We start from the raw sequence: 27,218 nt of genomic DNA on the forward strand, positions 1-27,218 counted from the left end.
TGGGGATTGCTTCTGGTCCTCAAGGCTCAGCTGCTCACAGAATAAACTCACTGAGCGAAACGAGAGAATCTCCTCTCATTTCGAATGGGTCATTCTGATTGGTTTCTTTTAATATTGTCAGACGTACTGGCTGACTCAGCCTTGGATATTCTCACGCGAGGTTACGCACAAACACTGTATGTTTGACATGAGATAAGGCGTTGAATTAAAAATGAAAGATAAACTCCACCGAGAAGAGACTATCTTCAAAAAACACGTTGTGTGTAGGCAGTTTTGTGCGGTCAGGCTTCTCTTCGGAAAATTTCCTGAGTTGGAAATTTGGGGGAAACTTCCTGTGTATAGGGGACCTTGCAGGGAGGCTGTGACACCTCTGAAACCACAGCCTGAGCTTGCAAACGAAACTGCCTGCAAGAGGACCTTGTGGCCAGGATCTTGTGAGTTGTATTAATTTCACTTCGATGTTTTAGATTGTGTAGTCCACATTCAGACTGCAGGGAAACCTTAGATGTCTTTTGAAACAGACTCTTGAGTTTCTCACTTTTGGCAGAGGGCAATTGTTGTTTGTGTAGCCCATTAAGTTTTGAAATGTTTGTGGCTCTATGAGCAGAGATGAAGTGATCTAGTCTGCAATTACAAAGACCAACATATAAAAATAATAAAAAATAATCCTTGCGTCTGATACAGCGCCTTATCATGTCTTTGAGACGTCTCAAAGCGCTTCACAGAATATACTGTAAAATGAATTGATTGTATATTTTGTGGGTGAAACGTCCTATACATTTATATAATGGAGCTTGCTTGGGGGAAACAGTGCTCTTTCCCTCAATTCTGTTCCTTCTTAAATCCTTTTATTATGAAAGAAGCAACTCTACTCCAGCACAAAAAAATAAGGGACTTTGGGTGAGGCGTTGGTGGGCTCCTCTCATGTGTGAGCCTGGGCACTGAATGGCTGTGAGCTATTGACTTCTTGAGACACGTTTAGTTTCTTATATTGAATGTGTTTGGAGTGAACACGCTCACATTGTTTCACAAGCAACTTCTTTGAAACTGGCCTAAAACATATCACATGTCGGATTTCCAAATCACTGGACTTGACTTGCGATTCCACATTTTGGCTCCCTGTTACTGGTTTTTACTGAACAAAAGGCCTCAGAGGAGCTAGTATACCGTCAATCAACAGTTTTGAACGCTGAGAGCCAGAGATTCAAAGCAGCTGTCTGCTTTCACAGGGCATGGGGGCGGTAATCGTCTGAGCTAGGCTGTTGGCAATCGGGTAATCGGCAACAGCCTGACTCAGATATGAGCTGTGTCCATATCAGTTTCTCAGCCACCAAAAGAGAAGGAATTTTCGTCACTTCCCGTTCATGTAGTTCCTGAAAGATTTTGTCCCTTGTCGGACTGCAAGTGAATCTAGTCAGATCTGCACAATATCCATCGTTCATTCAGTCCTATGAGTGGAATGTTTCCGTGATCCTGTTCCAAGGATCTCTGTGCAGTAACGAGGTATTGACTTTTAGTGCAAATTGCAGGTTTCAAAATTATGGAGATTTTTGCAAAGCTGCAGGAAAATTGTTCACTCTAGATCAGGGATCAAATGTCTGGGGACATGAGTTTTAAAAAAAATCATGTACAACTGTTCAAAACAGAGGTTTGTGGAATAACTTAATCTGTGTAACAAAATTGGTTCCGCAAGCAAGTACAGTGATGTGATTGAGAGAGATTGTGAGAAGCTAAGGAACAGATAAAGAGGGGTGACTTTGTTGGTCCTAATGTCTTTTCTGTCTAAAGTTTGCTTAAGTAATCTTTTCTTGGGATAGGAACCTTAAGAGGAATTTGCTCTGCCACTGTATTTAAGCGTTGTTGCAAACTATGGAAAAGGAGGAGCTAATGAATGAACCCTGTTCCATTTTGTTGGATGAAGAACGCTTAGCCAATCAGCCATGAAGCTTTGTCCCTCAGAGAGATCTGTGTGCACCAGAAATCAACACAGTGGACTCCTCAGTCAGCATTTGGTGCTCTGCCCTCCAGAGCAGCCAGTTTTCCCCAGAGCAAACCAACTCGATCTCCCATTGCTTTTCTTTTAGCACTTAGACAATTGCGTAAATTGTCGGGCGTGTGTTCTTGAACCAGAGAACACTTTGTTAGGACTAATCACTAGTCATGGACAGTCTCCATTCCCTCTGGGCTGTCTTCATCTTTGGCTGGGATTGATATTAATCCAACACTCCTTTTCCCAGGTTTACAGCCAGTCTTCTGGAGCCGGGATGATGTGGGCCAGTGGCTGAAATGGGCGGAAAAGGAATATTCCCTGCGCCCGATTGACAGCAACACATTTGAGATGAACGGCAAAGCTCTATGCCTATTAACCAAAGAGGACTTTAGGTACAGATCCTCTCATTCAGGTAAATAGCTTTTATTCAGTTCAGCCCTTCCGATCACTGATAATCTTTGTGCAGAGGAAATGGCAACAACTGTGGCCAGTGAGTTCAATAACTCGACACACAGTGCCTGACTTTAATAACTAGCTGGCAACATGTTATAAATAAGAAATTAAATTGAAGGTGTGTTCCTACAAAGAAGGTGGTTTCTGAGGCTAAACCTGAGCTAAGGTTGACTATCAGTGACCTTGCCAACAAGCCCCCTATTATTGAAAAGTAACTTCCCTCAGGGATGTTTGTGAAACCTTGCCTTGCACAAAATGACGGCTGAATTTGCCTGCAAATGTATTCACTCTACTTCACAGGAATTACCTGTGAAGCATTTCGAGATGTTTTGAGGTGATAAAGTACTGTAAAAAAAAAAAAGTTTTTTTTCTATTTCTTTTTCTTTCTCCCTTTCCCTCCTCAGCCCAAATTATTCGCTGTAAATGCGATTTGGTGTTTTGTGCACATCATTTCACTGGGATCATTTGAATCATAACTTTCATTCAACCCAACCCTCAGGAGATGTTCTCTATGAGTTACTGCACCACATCCTGAAGCAGAGTGAAGCACCCATTTGGTACCCGCCGTTCCTGCACCCTGGAAGGAGCCTGGAAAGCCCACCCCAGCTTAGCCAGCACAATCATCTGCAAGGTGAGCCTGACAGCAGGAAGGTGAGTCAAGTGACATAAAGGTGCAAGGTAAGATGCACCAGGTGATCGCCTCTCAGCCACACAGAGCAGGTTGCAGATTCCTGCCCCATGGTGTAAGCTTGGGATTGTCAGTGAAGGAATTCTTGGTAGTTCATCGAAATGTTTTCACACAGAGATTTATCAGAATATGGAATTATTTGTTCCAAGTGACAATTGAAGCTTAGACTGTGACAACAATTAAGCGGGAAAACAGGAAACGAGCAGGATTCGAGTGGTTGTCTCCGGTTGCTGAACATGAACAAATTGAGTCTCGATGGGCTGAATGGTTCTTTCTATGCTGTAATGTCAATGCAACAGTTGAGGGTACAATTGGCGTCAGTACCTTAGGTCAAGGGAGGATGAAATCGTCTCGCGTTCTCGTTCCCGATTGCCATTGTTGCATCTCTGTGGAAAGGATTGGGCCTGGCTGAGATGCCTTTTGGCAGCCTGCTGATACTCATCGTCTTATCTCATAAATGAAATACTGCTGCATGAGTCATCCAGGGGATTTGGGAAGAAAATAGGGTTGAGGAAAGGAATGATAACCTGGGCCAATGGAAAAAGTGCATGGAAAAGTGAATTTTTTCTGTGGAATCCACTATAAACAACGCATTCCGCTATAAACCCGCTAAAAAATTTAGTTTTGGGCATTCGGGCCTCTCACGCTCTTTATCCAACATTACTGTGGGTGGAGTGTCTCTGGACGTGCATGGGCGGTGTGGCGCAAGCGGGAAATTCGGAAGCCCCTATGTTGAGATTGTTTGTGTGTCTTTATGTGTGTGTGTGTGTGTTTGTGAGTGTCTCTATGTGAGTGTGTGTCTCTCCTCTGTATGTGTTTGTGAGTGTGTCTGTGTGTGTATGTGTTTCTCTGTCTCCTGTGTGTGTTTGTGTATGTCTCTTTGTGTCTATGATTGTGTGTTTCTCTCAGAGAATGTGTGTCTCTCTGTGCCTGAGTGTGTATGTCTCTCTCTGGGTCTCTGTCTCTGTCTATCTGTGGTCCCAGGCCCTGAGAGGCAGAAGGTGGTAAGCTCCTGTAGCCCCGCAGTCAGGACATTGGTCCTGAGTATCTGTTTTTTGGCAGATCTCCAGGACCTTTGGGCCTGCACTGGTGCCCTCCTCCCAACTCCCAAGGTTTGACAATCCATATATTCTACATTCATTCTTAAGTTGACTTGTGCAGAAATGCACATAACACTTTTAGCCAGTGCAAGCATCCAGAACATGTTGCTTGGTGCCATAGATGCATGCATTGGGTTGAAATGGAAATTTAGTTCAGGAAAAACATAAGTAATGTTCAGAATGGAGAGAGGGGGGGAAGAAGTAAGTGAGAGCTGTCAATTCTGTCCTGAGGTCATTGGATACTGGTGCATGGTGCAGGTTCACTGTTACAGGAAGCAAGACAATTTATTACATTGCAGCCCATTCCATATGCTGGCATTCGGTTTAAACTTTGGACAGCTTGTTGGCTGATCCACTGATCACTGTTGATTCTTCTTTGCTGGAAAAGATAGAGCAGCGTAAGCTTTTTAAGCATTCTTGAGTGAAGGATGCTGTGTAAATGCAAGTTGTGGTTAATCACATCCTGATTCTCACGTTGTCCGACTGAACATTTACTTCAACCATTAATTATGACAGATAGGATCGTTGATCATATAATCATGGAACGTGACAGTGCAGAAACAGGATATTTGACCATCAAGTCTGCATTTTTTCTCTCCATTTAAACTGCCTCATCTTATTATAATCACACTCTGTTGCTCGTTCCTCATAACTTTAAATATTCCTCTTTTTCAAGCATTGCTCTTACAGCACTTTAAAAATATTTAGAATTTCAATTCAGTTTGTGGCAGAGAATTTCATATTCCCAGAATCCTCTGGGTCACATTTTGTTTCTAATCTCTTCTTTAATTCTTAAGTATGTACCTCTTTTAACTGACTCACTGACCAATAGAAATAATCTATTTCTATTTTCCTGTCAGAAACCTTCATAGTCTTGAAGACCTCTACTAATTTATTCCTTTAACTTTCTTAGCTATGGTGACTCCTTCAGTCTCTCGATCAATGAAACCCTTCATTTCTGGCCATATCCATTAAATCTATTCTGAACCTTTTCCCATTGCATTGATATCCTTTGTACAATGGGATCTTTGAATCCTAAACAAATACTTTGTTCAGGGCTGCAATGATAAACACAGCAGTAGGAGGAACTCTCATTGTTTTGAATTGGGCTTTGGACTTGTTGAACTGCCAGTGGGATGCAGAGATTTCACAGTTTCACTCTGGCTCATTGCTTATTAACATCTTCTCTCCTGCCCTAGATGTTGTGCAAAGGAATTCCAGGCCCTCAGAGCAGAGCAGCTTCCGTTCGCATCATTCACTAGAACCCTTCCAGCGATTGCTTCAATCCCCATCAGAGAACCATAACCGGCCATCTCCAGAAAGCGAGCGTGAAAGCTGCCACCAACTCCTGCTGCCAGCCGATCGAAACCAAACACCAAGGTCTCAGGTGGAAAACACCCAGAATTCTTCCCCTGATATGGAGCAAAGACTTTCCATTTCACCAGCAGATGAAAACCATTGCCCCCCTGTCTCTGAGCACATGCTCCCGGCCCAAAGGCGGCCCAACTCCTCACAGGAGAACTCCAGAGTGATCCAATTAATTTCTACTTCCATGATGAACCCGCTTATCCTCAGCAGCAGGCAGTCAATTGAGTTTAGGCCAAGGCTGCACGACGAAACTCTGTACAAGGAGAAACCTCTAAACCTCTCACACAGGGAGGAACTGTTCTACAGAAACCATATCGTGCTTCCCATGTCAGCTCAAGAAGAACCTGTCATGCCAATTGGAAGGATTGCAGGTAACAACAAAAACAACTTGTATTTATATAGCGCCGCTCACGTAGGGTAGTATCCCAGAGCGCTTGACATTGGCGGAGCATGACGCGAAGTCGGGAGGGGGAGATGACCATAGCCATGGTTGAAGAGGAACATCTTCAGGTGCGACCTGAAGATTGGAAAGGAAGGGGCAAGATGGAGGGATAGAGGAAGAGTGTTCCAGAGTTTTGTGGCGTAGTGGCTGAAAGTGTGGCCACCAATGGTGGAAAGGAGGGCACGAGGGACATGCAGAAGGTGGAGCTAGTGGAGCAGAGGCAGCGGGTAGACGGTTGGAGGGTGAGCAGGCTGGAGAGGTAGGGAAGTGCAGGCGCATGCAGGGATTTGAAAACAAGGGTGAAGATCTTGAAATTGATTCTTTCAGAAATAGGGAGCCAGTGGAGCCTGGCTAGAGCCTGGCTAGAGCTGATGTGATGTGATGGAGTTTAGTCAGGGTGATCACAAACAAACAACTTGGTTTTATATAGCGCCCTCCATGCCGGACGGCGTCTCAGAGCGCTTCACAGTAATGGATCCCGGGGCCGAGCCAGGGGGAGGGGAAGGAAGGTGACCAAAGGCGCGGTCGAAAAGAAAGGTCTTCAGCTGAGACCTGAAAGTGGGAAGAGAGAGGGCGAGGCGAAGGGAGTGAGGAAGGGAGATCCAGAGCCTCGGGGTGTAGTGGCTGAAGGCACAGCCGCCGATGGTGAAGCGGAGACTCGGGTGACAAGGAGGCCAGACCCGGTGGAGTGAAGGCAACGGGGACTGTTGTGGGGAGAGAGGAGGTCAGAGAGGTAGGGGGGTGCAGAGAAGTGGAGAGATTTGAAGACAAGGGTGAGGATATTGAAGTCGATCTTCTCTGGGACAGGCAACCAGTGCAGTCTGGCAAGGACTGGGGTAATCGGGGAGCGGAGTTTTGGATCAGTTGGATCCTGTGCATGGTGGAGCTGGGGAAAAGGGCAAAGAGGGCATTTGGGAAGTCGAGTCGGGAGGTGATGAACGCATGAATGAATCTTTCGGCTGTGTCTGGGATAAGGTATGGTTGGAGGTGGGTAATGTAGCGCAGGTGGAGAAAGGTGTTCCTGGTCAGAGGGGAATGTGGGGAAGGAAGGACAGGTGTGGGTCAAACCCGATGCCTAGGTTATGCACCGGTTTGGTGAGTCTGAGGGATAGGCATGAGGAGGTCAGAGCCGCAGGACGGAAGACGTTGAAGGGAGCCAAGGAGTACAGGTTCCGTGTTGTCGACATTTAATTGTAAGAAGTTTGCACTCATCCAGGCCCTGATGTCTGCCAGACAAGCATGGGTGGATCTGGAGTCACAGCTGGAGGAGGAGAAGTAGATTTGTGTCCGTATACATGTGGGAGTTTACCCCGTGACTGTGGATGACATCGTCGAGAGGGAGTATATAGATGAGGAAGAGGAGGGGGCTAAGGATGAAACTTGGCGTATGCCACAGGTAACCAGATGGGGACGGAAGGAGAAATTGTTTGAAGAGACAAAGTGAAGGCAGTTTGTTACATAGGACTCGAATCAGGCTAGTGTGGTCCCACAAAGTTGGATGAGAGACAAGAAAGGAATTCAACTGTGGATATTCCCTCATTGGAACTGATTTTTCTTTGTACCCTGTGATATATTTGTCTTTCAAATTATAGATATTTCAGCACACTTGGAGCATGATGCCTTACATTGGGGTGTCTCTTCTCAATAACCAGGTTGAGGGAAAAAATGCAAACCACTTATTATTTCAAATACCAAACAATGCAGGGCAATGAGTTTCTTTACGTATACAAAATAGCTCCATCCCACAATCCCTTCACCTTGCTCCCTCCCTTGCCTGCTTCAAGGCACCACTCAAGACCCTCCTTTTCCACCTTGCCTTCAGCCGCCCTCCTACCTCTCTGCCTTCCCACATCCCAACCCTGCTCCCCCCCACCCCCTCCCCCCCATGCTCGGGTCCTGATCTCGACTGTTCACTGCCTTGGGGCATCCTCCCGGTGTGAAAGGTGCTTTACAAATTGGTATGATGCAGAGCTGTTATAGCCCTGGAATGTCTGAATAATGGGTAATGGGACATCATTTAGTATTTCTAAAGTGAATATATTGGTGAACTGTTCAATTCTGCACAGTGCATTTACTTACAGAGTCATCACATGAGCTCTGAAACAGTTTGTGCTGGAAACCCACAGGACAATGAAACCTCACTGGTTATGGGTGCCTCCAGCATTTTTATTTGGGTTTTGGACACCATCAATTTCAAAGGAAAGCACAGACTGTGGAAAAACAACCTATACACATGGAAACCTTATTATAACAATACCTCAGAGGCCATATTGTAAAGTAAGTGCTAAAAATGGTTGACTTTGAGGTAGTCAGATGTCAATGCAGCACAAAGGAGGTCACGTTAGCAACAACCTGATAACCCAGAAGCTGGTTATTTTTTCATACAGGAAAACAGTTGCACCGTGCATTTCAGGTCCATGCAGATCCATTGTAGTCCTGCACTCAAAGTGAGGCAGCGCTACCCAGGGAGCATTCTAAATATCTTTGGAATATCCATGAACACAAAATGCCCACGTTACTTTTCAATGTCTTGTCTCAATTCCTTTGCCTCCTGCATGTTGTAGCTGGGCCACGCCTGTAAGCGCCCTCAGGAAATCAGCATTGTGCAGAAGATGGCTCTACAACTCTTTATATTCAAAGCTTTTGCTAAAATAATACACCTCATGGAACCTCATAGTGTAGAGTGTTGCATTTCATCTTGTTAAAATGATTGCTCCTTGTTATTTTATTAAAAATAAATAATCCTTGCATTTGGAATAGAGGTTTATATCATAAAATGTTTTGGGATAGAAACATACCACCAAGTCTGCTTTGGTGTTTTTCTCCACATGAGCCAATCCCACTCTGATCTAAGACGACAATCCAATGCATTGGGGTCAGAGGTGCCATCCCTTGGATGACACGTTAAACCAAGGTTTATTCAGGTAGACATTAAAGATTTCATAGTACAGCTCGAAAAGCAAAAGGAGTTTCTCTCCCGGTGTCCTGCCCAACAATTCCCCCCCCCAAATTGATCATTCGTTTCATGGCTGTTTATGGAACATTGCTCTGCACAACTAACTTGCTGCATTCGCCTACAAATACTCAGTCACTCCACCTCACAGTAAATCCCGTGAAGAGCTAGGATGTCCTTCCGACGTGAAAGGTGGCGTAACAAATGCAGAGATTATTATTCTTTTTTTAAAAAAAAAGGACTCGAGTAATGTTTGTGGCAGAGAATTCTACACTCTGTGAAATTTGTGATGATGAAGTATGTGTTCCTTGTTATAACTTAACACAAAAATATTTGGAAACGTTGAAACAAGTTTATTTCCCTTCTTAAATATTGATGATGTAATCTCACCTAACTCAGCACAGCCCACTGGTGCAGACAGACCTGCCAGTCGCCATCTTGAAATGTCCCCTGCTGTAATCTGTGGTTATTAAGCAGATTTACGGGGGAAAATAAAGGAAAGACGATTTAATGATCTGCAGCGTTTAGAGTCGCTGTTAGGCTTGCCAACTGAGTTTTATATTGCGGATTCGCTTGGAGTCTACCATTTTTCCAAGGCCATATGGAGGAATTCTTAACTCTCAAGTTGGCAATGAAGAGACTTAAGTTTTCCTGAGGTTATCGATTGGTTCTTTCACCCATATATTCTGGGATTAACAATCCTGCGGAGTGCATGAGAGTTACTCCAACTGATGGTGGTTCTGTTTTTCTGTATTGATCCTGCAGTTAAAAGATCTAAACTGCTTGGTTCCTGATTCAATTTACAATCCTGCTACATGGAACAAGTGTACTTGTGTGAATATCGAGTCAGGTCAGGATCTGCAGGAGCCCACATGAAACCCACCAACTGCTCCCTTGACCCCATCCATACACCTCTACTCACCTCCCAACTCCACCTCCTTGCCCCCCTACTAAAAGACTTTGTTAAGCTCTCTATGTCCACTAGCATGGTACCCATCCTCCTAAAGACAGCCGTCATCACCCCTACCCTCAAAAAACCTTCCCTTGACCCATCTCTGCTCTCCGCAACTACTGTCCCAATTCAAATCTTTTCTTTCCCAGCATTCCCTCCAATCTGGGTTTTGTGCTGCTCACAGCACAGAGACAGACTTGGTCAAAGTGACAAATGACATAATTACTATTCATGGCTGCACTCTTCACCTCACCGAATCAATCCGAAACCTTGGTGTCCTTTTCGACCCTCAGCGATCCTTCAAACCCCGCATTCGTGCCGTGACCCGTTCCGCCTTTCCTCATCTCCACAGTATTGCCTGTCTCTGGCACTGCCTCTCAGCGCAGGCTGCTGAGACCCTGATCCATGCTTTTATCACATCCTGGCTTGACGACGCCAACTGCCTGCTCGCTGGACTTCCCAAATCTTCCCTCCACAAGCTGCAGATTATTCAAAACTCTGCAGCTCGTGTCCTCTCCTGCACCAGGCTCTGCAAACCAATCATCCCTGTTCTTATCTGCTTCACTGGCTCCCCAACCCTCAGAGGATCGAGTACAAAACTCTCGTTCTTACCTTTAAGAAGGTATGGTCTCTCTGACCTCTGAACCCAATATCAGCCCGTCTGCTTCCTCCGCTCGGCGGACACCTTCCTGTTTCAGGTCCCCCGCATTTCCCGCCCCACCATTGGTGGTCGGCCATTCAACATCTTTGCCCCCACGCTCTGGAACTCTATCCCACAATCCCTCAGCCTCACCCCTCTCTTGCCTCCTTCCTTCAAAGATCTTCTTGTCTAAAGATCTTCCACTTCGACCGTGCCTTTGGCCAACCTGCCATCCCCCCACCTCCTGCTCTCCACCCCTCTTGACCCCAACTCCCAGTTTGGGTCCAAAAAACCCTGACTGTCCAGTCCCTGGGACGTCTTTCCGATGTGAAGGGTGCTGCACAAGTATAATTTGTTGTTGCTGTGATGCCCTCATGGACAGACATGTTGCTGGCACCTACCAGCCTCATAAATGAACTTGACAAAGCTGTTGTGTCTGTGGAGCCACATCGCAACACTTATTAGTTAGGACGCTTTTGAACTTTTTTAAATGATACAAAATGATACACATTCAGGCTCTAGCCACTGTAAATTCTGCTTGGGGAGATAAACTGTCCATCTTTAATAAGTCAACACAGTAATTTGAGTACTTTACTTGATCCATGACAGACTGCAGACTTCTGTGGGACTACGTGTACCAGCTACTCTCTGACAGCAGATATGAAGCTTTCATCCGATGGGAGGACAAGGAGTCAAAAGTGTTCCGCATTGTGGATCCCAATGGACTTGCACGGCTATGGGGCAATCACAAGGTAAGAGTGAAAGCAGGTTGGAAATGTTGCTGCTTCATGTTGTTGTGTTTTGACGAGCTGCTTTTTCTAAAAAAAAAAGTTTGGGCAAATTAAGAAATAGATTTTGTACCAGAAAATAGGAAAAGACCCAAGTTGAGAATTAATCCTAAAGACATAGAAGCTTACATTCTTATCCAGAGGCAATGCTGTCCGCCAGACTTCCGTTTGAATGTCAGTAATGTTTCATAGTCTCTTGTCTGCTGGGTGTGTAGTATTTCAAAGACATCAGGGATTTTTATCAGGCAGGAGCTTCCCCTTCTGAACCCACAAGTTTCTAAGAAATTATTGCAGTATTGCACTCCTGAATATTCCCTGGCCTAGACACAGTATTCGGTTGACAAAACATTAGTTGCCTGGGTCAGGGTCTAACCACGATTCCCTTCTTAGACACATGCAACACCAATTGCAGGCTTGCATTCTTGTATGCAAGCCCTTAATAATAATAGTAATAATAATAATAATCTTTGCATTTGATACAGCGCTTTTCACGTCTTCTAGATGTCTGAAAGCGCTTCACAGAATATACTGTAAAGCGAATTGACTGTATATTTGTGGGCGAAATGCAGCAGCCAAATTGCAAGCAGCAGAGTCCCACAAACAGTCGTGGATTCAAGTGACCAATTTATTATTTTTTTCTTGCGGGATTATTATTAGGCGTGTGGAGTAGGGAAACTTGCCCAAGATTTTGCCCTACCGGGAATCAAACTCAGGTCTCTTGCTTGAGAAGCGAGTGCTCTAACCACTGAGCTACAGGACTCATTAACCAAATGAGAAGTTTATTTTAACATTTAACGGATTGTCATAACCAGTAGGATTCCAAATCCTCAAATATGGACACACGTGTGAGTCCAACAGCTAAGTTAAACTTTTAGTTTTACTAGAAATCCAAGTGTGGAGAATGGAAATGAAGTGACTTGTAGGTGAATTTTAAAGAAGAACTTCCTCCAACTCTTTTAACCCTTTCATAGAATCATAGAATTATGCAGCACAGAAGGAGGCCATTTGGCCCATTGTGCCCGTTCTGGCTCTTCGAAAGAGCTATACAAATTAATCTCACTCCCCCGCTGTCTCCCCATAGCATTGCAAATGTGTTCCCCCCAAATATTTATCCAGTTCTCTTTTGAAAGTTGCTATCAAATCTGCTTCCGCCACCCTTTCAGACAGTGCATTCCAGTTCAAAGTATTCAGTGAACAGGTCTGCCCAGGTGCTGGTAACGTGCTCATGTTAACACATTTTACAGACTACTTTGTTTTCCAATCGCATGAAAAAAGAAATTGGGCAGCTGGATGCCTGACATATGTGAAAACCCATGTTTAAGAGTATCCAAACCAAACAGAGTTTTGTATATGTACACCAACAACATGTGGAAATTGTCTCTGTGTCTGGGAAGGAATATGCAGTCTCCCTGGAGAAACACACTCTGCTAACTTCAGAAGGGGACAAGTTGGTGCGAGCCAAGGACCGGGGGCGCAGAGTGTGCATTGGGACACTACTGTAGTTCAACCAGTTGAACCACATAATTTGGCATTGAGAGCACTGTTCCTGCTAGTTGTCCAGCCAGTTCTACACTACCCATTAAGGCCTTAGCTTGCAGGATTAACAGAGCTGAGTGGGAAGAATCCCTGCCACAGTCTGCCTCTCCAAGGCATGCTGGACTCCTAGTTTAGGAACAAGACTGTATGTGAAATACAAATACACCCCCTAGACTTCAAGCTTGCTACTTCAGCAGGCTGTTTCTGCCTTCATTGCTTTCAGGCGAGTATTATTCAGCATGATGGTTGCCCCTTCAATTTTTTAAAAAAACTATCTTTATCTTCTTTTAAACTTTATCCTTGATCCATTTCAGAATATTTCAGTTTCATTTAACTTTCTGGTGATTATCTGGTGTACACAGGATCAGGCTAGAATGTGGAATGTGGAATTGCCGATACTAGCGTCTTGGATGACACATGAAATAGATGCACTTGAACGAGGTAGTGAAAGAATGTTTGGCACCTGTGGACCCATACCTTGCCTTGGAGGAGGGGAGAACAATGTTTTAATGACGTGAAAGGCTCTATATAAATGCAATCTGTTGTTGGTGTTGCCCGTGTTTTAGTTAGGTAAAAATAAAGGATATAATTTGAACTTGCATTGAACACAAGATGTCAGCTTGTTTCAGATGGTACCACTTTCGCCTCTAGATTAGGCAATATTGGGTACAAGATTCTTTTTGGAATTTGATTATCTAGTTAAGCTTGACACCCCAGATCCAGAGGCTGATGATTTTCTGAAATTTTTTTGTGGAACAGAACAGGACAAACATGACATACGAAAAGATGTCGAGGGCACTGCGCCACTACTACAAACTCAACATCATCAAAAAGGAGCCCGGCCAGAGGCTGTTATTCAGGTACTGTCCCTTGCTCTAGTGGTGGGGGTTGAGAGGAGGGAGGAGAATATGCGTAATCAAATCACACAGCATCAGTGACAAGGCATACATTTGATCACCTCCACTCTCCATTTTTCATCTATTACAGATGACTTGGACTTGCTTATAGGAAGTACAATTTCCAAGTTTCCAGATGATACTAAGCTAGGAAAGGTAGTAAACAATGAGGAGGATAGTAGCAGACTGCAAATGGACATAGACAGACTGGTAAAATGGGCAGACACGTGGCAGATGAAGTTTAATGTGGAGAAATGAGAAGTGATGCATTTTGTGAGGAAGAATGAGGAGAGGCAACATAAGCTGATGGTACAATCTTAAAGGGGGTGAAGGAACAGAGAGACCTGGGAATTCATATAAGTAAATCTTTGAAGGTGGCGGGACAGGTAGATAAAGCTGTTAAAAAAGCATACGGGATACTAGGCTTTATAAATAGGGACATAGAATACAAAAGTCAGGAAGTTATGATGAACCTTTATAAAACACTGGTTAGGCCTCAGCTAGAGACTGTGTTCAGTTCTGGGCACCGCGCTTTAGGAAGGATGTCAAGGCATTGGGGAGGGTGAGGAGATTTACCAGAGTGGTACCAGGAATGAGGGTCTTCAGTTATCAGGAGAGGCTAGAGAAGCTAGGATGGATTATTCTCCTTGGAGCAAAGAAGGTTAAGAGGAGACTGAATAGAAGTTTTCAAAATTATGAGGGGTTTGATAGGGTGAACAAGGAGAAACTATTTCCACTGGCGGGTGGGTCGGTAGCCCGAGGGCACCGATTTAAAACAGTTGTTAAAAGAAACAGAGGGGAGGCGAGGAGAAATGTTTTCACACCCCGAGTTGTTCGGATCTGGAATGCATTGCCTGAAAGAGTGGTGGAAGCCGATTCGATAACAACTTTTAAGAGAGAAGTAGATCATTATTTGGGGAGGACAAGTTTGTAGGGCTATGGGGAGAGCTTGGGGGAGTGGGATTGATTTCGATAGCTCTTTTCAAAGAACTGGCACAGACACGATGGGCCAAATAGCCTCCCCCTGTGCTGTATAATTCTATGATTCTATCTACACATACAATACAATACAAAATTACACTTGTACTGCGCCGTTCAACTCGTGTGGCCATCCCAAGGCCCTGGACAATCAGGGATTTGGACCTGGGCTAGGGGGTTGTGATCAGGGAGAGTGGTCGAAGGTGCGGTCGAAGAGGAGGGTCTTGTGGCGTGCCTTGAAGGAGCAAGCGACGGAGTGAGGCAAAGGAATGTAGGGGGTCTCATGGGTTACTGTGACACACCTCCACATCACGTGTTTTCACCCCCAAGTATGCATTTGGTTTGTTCTTCTCAGGTTCATGAAGACACCCGATGAGATTCTGAACAGTCGTTCAGACAGACTGGAGCACCTTGAGTCCCAGGAGATGGAAGAGCCTCTGTACCAGGATGATGAATGTTGTCTGAGGCCATGTGAAACAACAAACGTGTTTGCCTAAAACATGTCAGATGATTAAGGCTGTTGGACTGCTAATGGCTACGTTACTGACTCAGTGTATGCCCACTGGGTGAGTGATGCCTGATCATCCTCCATTGGGCACTGTAATGGAAAGTCCAGGAAAGGACAGATATCACAGTGGGTCTAAAGTGCAAAATCTGTAACAGGAAGCACATCTAACTGGCTGTGGGTTAGTGTGACCTGAGGGAACTCTGCTCCGGTGAGATCTTCCTGGAGGTATCAGTGTGGAGGTCTCATGGGTTACTGTGACATACATCCACATTACGTGTTTTCACCCCGAAGTATGCTTCTTTGCAATCTTCCAATTTTTACGACAGTTATTCTACTGCACCTTCATCACTTCATCATACTTGTGAGTAACTGTGGTTGAAGGGATCCAGAATTGACCCTTTCACCCAGACAGAGAGCTCCTCTTTTGGAGCATTGGCTGCTGAAGCAGCCTTCACGGCTCAGTGTAGCTTACGTACTGTGATTCATCAATACCTTCATCACATGATCCCTGCACTTTCCTGAATCCGCACGGAACCCACAGCAACGACTGGACTGGGCCACAGCCTGCCAACTGAAATCTGAATCTGGAACTCATGTCTCTTCCAGCATTGCGCTGCTTGCAAGAGGGGAGGAGGTTATACTTTTATTCCATGCACTATTTCCCTTAATAATTTTAACTTGAAATTTTAGCGATTTTTGTCTTCTTAAAAGAAACTGCACAAACCAAATTTGCTGTTTTGAGTTGTACATTTAAATGGCTTAATATTGATAAACCCTTATTTCTTACTAAAAACACATCTTTGTAAATTTCTTTTTTTAAAAAAAAAGCTACATCTGAAATAAAAGCCAATGTGCAGTAGATGTTTATGTTGAAGATCTGGATTTGTGTTCAGCGTCAGTCCAGTCAAATTGAGTGTGGATGGTCAAACCGAGAGATTTGCAGAGGAATTCGCAAATGGTCTCAACCTGACTGAACAACTCTAGCCTGATGTTTCAATTGTTTACGTCAATAATTGGGATAGAGGTTTGACATAGTTCAAGAAATGAATAGCTTGGCTGATATTGTTGAACTGCTCATCTGTAGTTGACAAATCAATCCTCTCACCTCTGGCTCAATTCTCCTGATCTGATCATCCGATCCTCTGTGCTCTGCTCTTTCCTTCTCTTATCTGTGAAAGACCTGCCCCTGCTGTCGCACACACATGGACTTGCCAGAAGGATGGTCGGTGAGGGATGTGGAAATGGAGACAATGTTAAGGTAAATGAATATGTATATATGAGCCTTGGGACATTGGCAGAGGAAACGTTACATGTAACCTGTGCCTGCTGTCGGTTCTTTCCACTTTGGCAAAATTTAATGAGGCCAAAAAATCACGTTACTGGTGGAGAGTGTTCCTGAAGGCAAACCCCAATAGAATTTGCCACACCATCACATTCACTGGCAAACATTTTAGGAATTTGTGATGGGAGTTCCCGATGTCTGATATTCCACCATGCCAGCAAGTGCAATGGCATTGGGGATGTTCACTTTGTTCAATCTGTCTACATGACAATCTTGCCTTATTTGGCTCCATGTGCAGTATTGGACCACCTTTTAATGGGTCCAGTGGTCAGACTGTCTTTATAGTGATCCTGATTGTTTTGTTCGCTTCCTCGCCTGATCATTGAGATTAATTGTTGTGGCCCATGTGAGATGAGCTAACTCACACAGACCTCCCTGTATGTCTGGGGTGGGGTCTGAGGTTTTAAAACAGTTTTGATTTCCAGCACATTATGCAACAAGAGCAGCACCTCAATATGAACCATTCTGCATTTCCAATGTGTAGAAAGACACTTTTTTTTGTATATGTAAGCTTCTCTTGGGGGTTGCTGCTTATCACCGAGAGGTCAGGCCTCTGGAGTGAAACTGTGGAACTGTGGCATTGTCTGTGCCAGGGTTCAGTCTCATTGCAGCCGAGGAGGAGGGGAAGTTTCTCCAGGTGCAGAACTAATGTGCCACTTCCCTGTTGCCCTGGCTGATCCACATTCCTGCTCCTAACATATTGCTGCACCTTGTTTTGCAGGAACTTAACAGGTTCCTGATCAGTGTCACCATTCCACAGTGCTTTGTTGAAATGCAATCAATCACCCACAGACTGGGGGCGTACCCCCTGCTCTGTGTGTGCCAGTGTTACAGAGTATTCAGGCCACATTACTGGGTGTATTTAAATCTCTATGCCAACTGTGAAGTTTTCAGTACTCACACCCAGCAGTATAAGTGTGTAAACCTGATGATGTAATTACCTTTGTTCAGGCTGAGCTTTGTTCTCATTTCTGAGTCAGCCTGTGGTACTTTTTCCAACTGTACTGGTTCCATTCCAGGGCCACATTCAAATGACCAGTGTCTAGAGCTGTGTGTCTGTAATGAGTGTTGGGGTCTGTGTAACTATAATGATAATATTAATAATAATCCTTGCATTTGATATACGCCTTGTCACGTCTTCGAGACAACAACAACAAAATTACATTTGTATAGCAGTCTCACAGCGCTTCACAGAATATACTGTAAAGTGTATTCATCAGCCCTGACATGAAGGGGATTTGCTGCTTTGGTTGCTGACAAAATATACAGCCACAACACTAATCAATAAAAACTTGTAAGATACTTTCAAACGTTGTCCTGTTTTGAAAGGCGCAATGTCAAATGCTACGATAATGTTTTATATCGTGCTCATTCACTGTCAAGCACTGTGCGATTCTACCCTGTGTCAACTATCATTTGGTAATAGCATAAAATCATCTGGGCTGGGGATCTTCAGGTGCTCCAGGGTTGGTGGTTGTCTCGGGGTCTTGAGACTCTCAGTGTAATGCTCTGTCTGGTCTGCGCTTGTATCGGAAGTGTTTCCTTGTCTGCAGTGTGTCCTGGAAATCCCCTTCCTGTCAGGGGCTGATGAATTCCTGCCCAACCACACAAGCTTCTCGTCACTGAGATCAGCTAGAAAGAGGAAACATTCTATTTCCAGCAGGGAGTGAGGAGAACTGTCAGCAGTTTGCTCCTGACTCTGCCTCAGATGCTTCAGCCCCAGCTCGCCATCGCTTTCTCCCTCTTTGCTTCCTGCATTGCACTTCTGGTTTGACTTGCAGTTCCTCTCCCGCTCGTAGTTCCACCATTCTCTTTCTGATTGTCAGCAACCACAGTTTCCTGGAACCAGTTTCAACATGTGGCTAGTATCTGGCTCTCAGTTCGACACAGTCTAATACCTGGGAGCTGCTGAACCCTTTTACGCAGCAGCAAGTCAGGTCTTTCTTATTCATACAGAATTGTTCACCACACAAAACTCAGCGCACCAAATTATCCCCCATCTCACCAGGCTCCAAGTTCCAGATACTAATGTGGAGAAATGCGATGCATGATGCATTTTGGGAGGAAGATTGAGGAGAGGCAATATAAGCTGATGGTAGAATCTTAAAGGGGGTGAAAGGACAGAGAGACCTGGGGGTTCATATAAGTAAATCTTTGAATGTGGCAGGACAGGGAGATAAAAAAAGAATACGGGATACTAGGGTTTATAAATAGGGATATAGAATAAAAAAGTCAGGAAGTTATGATGAGCCTTTTATAAAACACTGGTTAGGCCTCAGCTAGAGACTGTGTTCAGTTCACGGCCCCTCATTTTAGGAACGATGTCAAGGCATTGGACAGGGTGCAAAGGAGATTTACCAGGATGGTACCAGGAATGAGGGACTTCAGTTATCAGAGACGCTAGAGAAGCTAGGATTATTCTCCTTGGAGCAAAGACAGTTAAGAGGAGACTGAATAGAAGTTTTCAAAATTATGAGGGGTTTGATAAGGTGAACAAGGAGAAACTATTTCCACTGGCGGATGGGTTGCTAACTGATTTAAAATAATTGTTAAAAGAAACAGAGGGGAGGCGAAGAGAAATGTTTTCATACAGCGAGTTGTTCGGATATGGAAAGCATTGCCTGAAAGGGTGGTGGAAGCCGATTCGATAACAACTTTTAAGAGAGAAGTAGACCATTATTTTGGAGGACAAGTTTGCATGGCTATGGGGAGAGCACGGGGGAGTGGGATTGAATTGGAGAGCTGGCACAGATGCGATGGGTCAAATGGCCTCCTTCTGTGCTATATAATTCTATGATTCTATTGTTCTATCCCAGCACATCAACTCTGCAAATCACATCTTCAAATATCTTCATGGTCTCTATATGTTATCTATCTGTCTGTCTCTATCTATCTCTGACTCTTATCGATCTCTCTCTCTAGGGAGACAGAGAGCGATAGCGAGATAGAGATAGATAGATAGTTACACAACAAAGTGCACTTATATATGCAGGGTAGCGTCTCAGAGCACATAAAAGTGGTGGAGCCTGACTCCGAACTGGTGGGGGTGGAGGGGTGGCGTGTAGGTCACCATAAGCACGATTGAAAGGAAGGTTTTCAGGCGGGACTTGAAAAAGGGGAGAGAGAGGGCAAGGCGGAGGGATTGAGCGAGAGTGTTCTGGGGCGTAGTGGTTGAAAGCGTGACTTCTAATGGTGGACAGAAGGGTGCAAGGGACAAGCAGGAGACCGGTGCCAGTCGAGTGGAGGCGCCAGGTGGTGGATTACGGAGTGAGAGGGTCGGAGAGGTAGGGAGGTGCCAGGGATTGAATGGATTTGAACACAAGTGTAGGATCTTGAAGTTGATCCATTCGGTGATGGGGAGCAAGTGGAGCCTGGCCAGAGATGGGGGTATGGAGTTTGGTCCAAGTAAGTATGTGGGCTGAATGAGCTGGATTTTTTGAACAGTGGAACTGGGGAGATCGGCGAGGAGTGCGTTTGAGTAATTCAGGTGGGAGGTGACAAACGCATGCACAAGGGTTTCAGCTGCATTTGGGGTGAGGTACGATTGGAGGTGGAGGAAGGCGGTCCTGGTCAGAGACCCGATGTGGGCGAGAAAGGACAGCTGTGGGTGAAACTGGACCCCTAGATTGCGCGCTGGTTCAGTGAGGCTGAGGGATAGGCCGGGGAGAATTAGGAGTTTAGATCTGCAGGAGTGAAGATGTTGATGGGAGCCAAAGAGTATCGCTTCTGTCTTGCCCACGTTCAGCTGCAGGAAGTTTGCACTCATCCAGGTCCTGATGTCTGCCAGACAAGCTGATAGAACATCGGTAGACCCGGAGTCGATGCTGGAGGAGACAAAGTAGATTTATGTGTCATCCGCATATATGTGGAAGTTTACCCCGTGTTTGCGGATGACATCATCAAGAGGGAACATATAGATGAGGAAGAGAGGAGGGGGAATTGAGTGACAAGCAGCTGGGTGGGGAGGGGTTTAAAGCAACAGGTGGTGAACTTCATGCAGGTGATTGTGGTTGAGAGGGAGGAGTGAGAAATGGGGCAAAGGAGTGTAAGGAGTGGGGAGTGGCAGAAGCCTTGGCAGAGGGAGAAGACAGTGGATGGTCTGGGTGGGGTGGAAGGGGACATGGTGGTGGGGAGGACGATGCAGCCAAGTGGATGTTTTCAATCTTTGAGACGAAGTCTAGCACCTCTTTGTACTTGGCGTTTGATGTGAGGATGGAGGGAGCTAGAGGAAGTGCACAGAGGAGGTGATGGACAGTGGAAAACAGCGTCTTTGGGTTGTTTTAGGCCTCCAGCATGACTTTGGAATAAAAGTCAGTTTTGGCCTGTGAAAGGGAGAGGCACTGGGTGCGGAGGTGCTCGAGTCACAGATGGCGGTGAATCATGAGACTGGATTTCCGTCATCTGTGCTTGAGCATCAGGGTTTGTGTGTTAAGTGACTGTTGTACCAGGGGGAGCGGGTGGATTTGAAAACAGCCCTGGAATTCAGGGGAACCAGGGAATTAAAGATTGTGGAGAGACATCATTCAGCAGCTTGATGGTAGCATCAGGATCGCTCTGGGTGGAGGGCCAGAGTGAGAGGAGGTCCGAGGAGGAAGGGCATTTGTGAGGGAGTCAGGTGGAAGCTTTTTCCGGGGCAGAAAAAATGGAGGGCTTGGAAGAGGGGAGAGGGATGCAGGAGGAGAGTGAGATGAGGAAGTGGTCCGAGATAATAATAATAATAATAATAATAATCCTTGCATTTGATATAGTGCTTTTCACGTCAGGAGGACGTCCCAAAGCGCTTCACAGAACACACTGTAAAGTGAATTGACTGTATATTTGTGGGCGAACGCGGCAGCCAATTGCGCACAGCAATGTCCACAAACAGTCGTAGATTGAAAATGACCAATTTATTATTGTTTTTGTTTTTTTGGAGGGATTATTATTAGGCGTGTGGAGTAAGGAAACTTGCCCAAGGTTTCGCCCTGCCTGGAATTGAACTCAGGTCTCTCACTTGCAAAGCGAGTGCTCTAACCACTGAGCTACAGGACTCCACAAATGGCCTTGTCTGTGATGGATAGGTCGTAAATGTCAAGGCCAAGTGTGATGATGAGGTCAAGAGGTAGCCACGGGTTGTGAGTTGGCGAGTTGATGTTGAGAGTGAGGTTTAGGGAGGAGATGAGGGCAGTGAAATCTGAGCAGGTGATGCAAGGGGGAGTTTGGGTGGAGGTCGAAATCACCTATTATGAGCAGGTGTTCAGTGCAGAGGGACAGGGAGGAGGAAGGAGCCAGGTTTGGGGGAGCAGTAAACTAGGAGAATTTTGAGAGAGAGAGAGGAGGGATGGTGGAGGATGAGGTGCTCAAAGGAGGAAAAACAGCAAGAGGAATAGGTGGATAAACCAAGGGAAGTTTGGGAAATGAGGGCCACCCCGCCACCACGTTGGTTGGAGCAGGGGGTGTGGTGAAACGTGTAGCCAGGAGGGGAGGCTTCAACAAGGGGGACGCGTCACCAGGGGAGAGCCAGGTTTCCGTAAACCCAAGAATATTGTAGTGCTCATCCAGAATGAGGTCCTGGATAGTAAAAGCTTTAGTGGAGAGGAAGCGGACATTTTAGAGGGAAATGCAGATAAGTTTGCTGGTGGGGGATGGAGGAGGGAGTTTTATAGGGAGCATTTGGGGTCGTGGGAGAGAAAATACCGTGAAGTCTGAGGAGGAGGGAGAGTTGGAGAGGGTATGGATGAATGAGGGGGAAGAGAAGCCTTTCGGAAGTGGTTGGTGCGAAGAGAGTGAGCGATGGGACAGTTGGAGTGCTGCTCTGGGGCAACCAATGGCGGGAGCCACAATGGGCCTGGCAGAGGATGCCCAGGCTGGAGCAGAGGGAGGTATTGGTGGGGTCCACCAGATAGAGAGATAGTGGTCGATCGATTGATCAATATCTATCCACCTACCTACCTCCCTCCCTATCCATCTAATTCTCTATCTATTTCTCTCTCTCTCTCTCTCCCTCCCTCCCTCGCTCGTACTCCTCAACAACAACAACTTGCGTTGATATAGCGCCACTCACGCAGGGTCACGTCACAGAGAGCTTGACATTGGTGAAGCATGACTCCGAGTCAGTGTGAGGGGGAGGTGACTGTAGGCACGGTTGAATAGGAAGGTCTTCAGGCATGACCTGAAAATGGGAAAGGAAGGGACAAGGTAAAGGGATAGAGGAAGAGTGTTCTAGGGTTTCGGGACATAGTGGCTGAAAGCACGGCCACCAATGGTGGAACGGAGGGCACGGGGGACATGCAGAAGCCAGTCGAATGGGTCATGGGTTGTGGGTTAAGCAGGTTGGAGAGGTAGCGAGGTGCCAGCACATGAAAGGACTTGAATACGAGGGTAAGGATCTTGAAATTGACCTGTTCGGTGATGGGGAGCCAGTGGAGCCTGGCTAGAACTGGTGTGATAGGGGTACAGAGTATGCAGGCAGAGGAGTTTTGGATCAGTTGGATCCTGTGCATGGTGGAGTTGGGGAAACCGGCAAAGAGGGCATTTGAGAAGTCCAGTCAGGAGGTGACGAATGCATGGACGAGTGTTTTGGCTGCGTCCAAGGTAAGTGCCAGTGAGGTTCGCTGTATTCTTAAAGTGTCTTAGTGGAGGTTCAAAACAGGGACCCTGCTAAAAACCTCTTCGGCTGTCTCTTTGGTTTATCCCAACCCCCCAAACTTTGCTCATGCCCCACTTTGTTTTGAAGGTTATCCTGCAGTGAAAAGCACTATGTATAGATTAAAGCTGCTTATTATGCACGGTCTAGGTGAGGGGTTAAGTTCCCAGCTAGTCTGTTGGAAACGCCCATTTGTGGTCTGGTACATTCTTGATGGGTGAGACTGGCCGATAGCCAGGGGTGAGGGAGGAGAAGCTGATTATTCTTCGAGTCCAAAGAACGGCACCTCCAACAATGCATTGAAGCCTCAGGCCTAGGCTAAAGTTGAGACTGAATTTAAGAGTTTGCTAAGTTTAGGAAGGACGCTAAGGCCATAGAGGGGGTGAAGAGGAAAGTTACCAGGATGATAACAGGAATGACAGATTTGGCCTATGAGCAGAGATGGACGAACTGGGATGTTTTCCCCTGGAACAGAGCTTGAGAGGTGACATGTCAATAATGAGTGGTTTGGTTCTAAGAGAAAATTATTTCCATTGGTCGGTGAATCAAGGGGGCATCAATTTAATATAGTTAGTAAAAGAGCAAATGAGAAGATTGGGATAATGTTTTTCATACACATAGTTAGGATATGGAAAGCACTGCAAGGAATGGTAATTGAGGTATAATCCGTCTTAGCTTTTAAAAGGGAAATAAATACATAAAAAGGAGTAAACAACAGGCTTATTGGGAAAAATCAGGTAAATGGGACAATGGGTCGTTATGCCGAGACACTGTAACTCTCGGCCTCAATCCCTCCGTCTTGCCCATCTTCAGACCAAACCTTCCTCTTCGACCCCGCCTACTATCACCTCCTCCGCCTCCCTAGTTCAGCATCAAGCTCTGTCACTGTTGAGCGCTCCAAGATGCTATGTCGCATGAAGGGTGCTATATAAATGCAAGTTATTGTTGAAAGGAGTATTCTTTAAAAGAGCCAAGCCCAGACACAACGGGCCAAATGGCCTTCTTCTGGGCTGTAAATATTTATGGTTCTAAATCCTGGCTGTTCAGAAATTGGTGTTGACCACAATATTGTGACCCACAGGTGAAAGAGAAAAGTATCAAATGAGCCAAGTTGACTCCCTCGAATCAAGAAAATTTACTTTGTGGCTGATGAAAAAGAATGGCCGCCGCTGGCTTAGACTGTATGATTCAATGTTCCCAGAACATTTGCACAAGTGTTTGATCATTAATGTCTTTTCATTTTTTTTCATTTTATGGCATAAATCAAGAAATATTCAATTAGGAAAATTAATTTTTTGGGCCAATCACAAAGTTTGGGAACCACTGGGAGTGGAGGTACCGTCCAATCGGCATCTCCACTCCCAGCCCCTGAATTGGAGTGTCGGCAGAGACAACAGGAATTCTTATCCACAACTTTCTGATTCAGAGGTGAGAGTGCTACTCGCTGAATCATCAAAAGATTTGGATGACGAGGGGAATTTATATCAGGTTGGTCCAACCTGTTTTGGCTGCCGCGGGCCGGATTCCCTATTTGAGAAAGGCCCGTGGGCCGCATCTGGCCCAGCCGGTGATTTTACGCGGCCCAAGACCATTTCCAACATTCCAACTTCCCCTCCCTCCCTCCCTGGTGAACGTCCTCCCAGGGCAACGACAGAAACCGGCGGTTAGGACACAGCGCGGAAACTAGAAATAATACCATCCGTTACTGTAGTCTGTCAGGAAGGCAAGCGCGTCTTTTACCAACCTTCCTTAACAACTTAGTCCTGCCGCTGCAGATAGTGACCCTCGCGGCTGGTTGGGAGAGAGAGATTGAGAGGGGCGGAAGAGGGGGAGAGAGGGGAGAGGGGGAGAAAGAGGGCAGGGAGGGGGGAGAGGGCTGGGAATGAGGAGCAGTATAAAATAAAATATAAAATAAAAGGTGGTAGGGCAGATAGGAGGAGTGGTGGGGGAGGGGTGGGAGGCAGAGGGGGGAACAGAGGACAGAGTGGAGGGAGGGGAGAGGGAGAATGCGGAGGTGGGGCAGAGAGGTGGAGGGGGAGAGCACGGAGGTGGGACAGAGAGGGGGAGGGGACACTCTCTTTCTCTACCCCCTCTCACTCACTCTCTCAATTACTGTCCCTCCACTTCTCACACCCTCACATTCTCTTCCCTCCCCCCTCAATCTCTCTCTCTCCTCGATCTCTTTCTCACTCTCTTCCTCTCTCAATTACTCTCTTTCATTTCCCCTCTCTCCCATATACACTCTCTCTATCCCCTCTCAATCTCCCCCTCTCTCTGTTTGGGATGTCCTCCCGACGTGAAAGGCGCTCTATAAATGGAATCTTGTTGTTGTTGTTGTTGTTGTTTCTCTCCCATTCTCCCTCACATTCACTCCCTCCCCCTCACACACTCGTTCTCACACTCTCTCTCCCCCCCTCACATTGTCCTCCTCTAAATCTCTCTCTGTTCTCTCCCTCTCTCAATCTCAGTCTCTCTCTCACTCCCCCTTACATCTCTCACCATGCTCTCTCTCCCCTCTTGCACCCTCTTCCACCCTCTCACATTCTCCCCCTCTCTCTCAATCTCTCTGTCCGTTCTCTCCCTCTTTCAATCATTCTCAGTCTCCCTCTCTCACTCTCACACCTCTGTCACACACATACTCTCTCCCCCCCCCCATCTCTCTCTTCCCTTCTCTCTCCTTTTCTCTCTCGACTCTCCTCCTCCCTCCCCCTCTCTCCCCTCACCCTCCCTCTCCCAATCAGCCGCGGGTCACTATCTACAGTGGCAGGAGCCGACGCGGTTATTAAGGACGCGGTTGGTAAGAGACGCGCCAGCCTTCCTGACAGAGACTGCAGTAAAATCCGCGTGGCATCCCTATGGCCGGCTCCTGCCGCTGCCCTGGGAGGACGTTCACCAGGGAGGGGAAATTAAAACACTGGAAATGGTCTCGGGACAGAGGAAAATTACCAGCTGGGCCGGACGCCCCCCGCGGGCGGCCTGTTGGACCACACTGGTCTAAAGAATGACTCCACCCTTCTTAGAAAGTCAGGGCACAGATGTCCTTGATGGTTTGTGAGGCTAAATTCACAACGGTGTTTCCTCAAATTCCAGGGTATAATTCTATATAATAAAAAATTACATTTGTGTAGCGCCTCTCATGGCGGGAGAGTCCGTCCACAACAAACCCATGTCTGTGGTTGTATTTCTTCACATGGTTTTATTTCTCTCTCTGGTGTAACAGGGCCGTGAGGAGGCCACAGATTGACCGTCCGGCTCAGGCCTGTGGGAGCGTGACAGGCCCAGCAAGGACCCAGCACATTCCAGCCAACGAAAGGCCAGGACTGGATTGAAAGCTGCTGCCATTCTCCCAAATAGAAGATTGTAAATCAAAGCTCAGTTGCACTCAGTTTGAGACAGAGAAGTTAACACAAGAGCAAGAGAAGAGGGAAAGTAGTAAGAGATTTGAATTGCACTTTAGATGTAACTATTTTGTAAGACTTGGCTTGTAAAGTCTGTTTTCAGTTGAGTGGCAAAGTTAAATGTGTGTTTATTGTACAAAACACAAAACACTGCAGATGCTGGAAATCTGAAACAAAAACAGAAGTCGCTGGGAACACTCAGCAGGTCAGGCGGCATCTATGGAGGAAGGAAAGTGAGTCAACGTTTTGGGTCCATGACCCTTCCTCAGAGCTGTTTTTGTTTCTGTTTTTGTGTGTTTATTGTGGTTGCTTGATTTGTATTATATGAAAGAGAAGAAATATTTTTGTTTATTGAATCTTTTTACTCTAAACTTGCCTCTTTTTTCTAGTTCAGTTTTTTCTAGATATCTGTAGTTGCAATGCGAAGTTTGGAAGAAAACAATTTTTCATAGGAATGATCAGGCTTTCGAATGGGAGAGGCCCAGTGCATCACAGCCTATAAAATGCCAGGATTTGCTGGCCCGCCCCAAATGGAAGGTACAGAAATGGATCATCCAGAAA

General features: G+C 45.9%; 1 protein-coding gene across 3 annotated transcripts in view; it reads left to right on the plus strand.

The window, feature by feature from the left end:
• LOC103190350 (ETS variant transcription factor 6) overlaps window positions 1-26,834 on the plus strand; it is a 37,429-nt gene extending 10,595 nt beyond the window's left edge. The window contains exons 3-9 of one of the 3 annotated variants that reach the window (XR_006085145.1): window positions 2,238-2,402; window positions 2,943-3,074; window positions 5,431-5,970; window positions 11,196-11,338; window positions 13,670-13,770; window positions 15,140-16,550; window positions 26,480-26,834. Coding sequence is in view for 2 of the 3 variants with exons in the window: in XM_042335241.1 (XP_042191175.1) it covers window positions 2,238-2,402; window positions 2,943-3,074; window positions 5,431-5,970; window positions 11,196-11,338; window positions 13,670-13,770; window positions 15,140-15,281 (1,223 nt within the window). In the remaining variant the exon portion in view is untranslated. Of the gene's footprint in view, window positions 1-2,237; window positions 2,403-2,942; window positions 3,075-5,430; window positions 5,971-11,195; window positions 11,339-13,669; window positions 13,771-15,139; window positions 17,760-26,479 lie in introns of those variants that run through there. The other 2 variants (XM_042335241.1, XM_042335243.1) reach the window with 2 other exon arrangements.
• Window positions 26,835-27,218: the final 384 nt, after the last annotated feature.

The sequence above is a fragment of the Callorhinchus milii genome, unplaced genomic scaffold (assembly GCF_018977255.1).
Source record: "Callorhinchus milii isolate IMCB2004 unplaced genomic scaffold, IMCB_Cmil_1.0 Scaffold5, whole genome shotgun sequence".
Lineage (NCBI taxonomy): Eukaryota > Metazoa > Chordata > Chondrichthyes > Chimaeriformes > Callorhinchidae > Callorhinchus > Callorhinchus milii.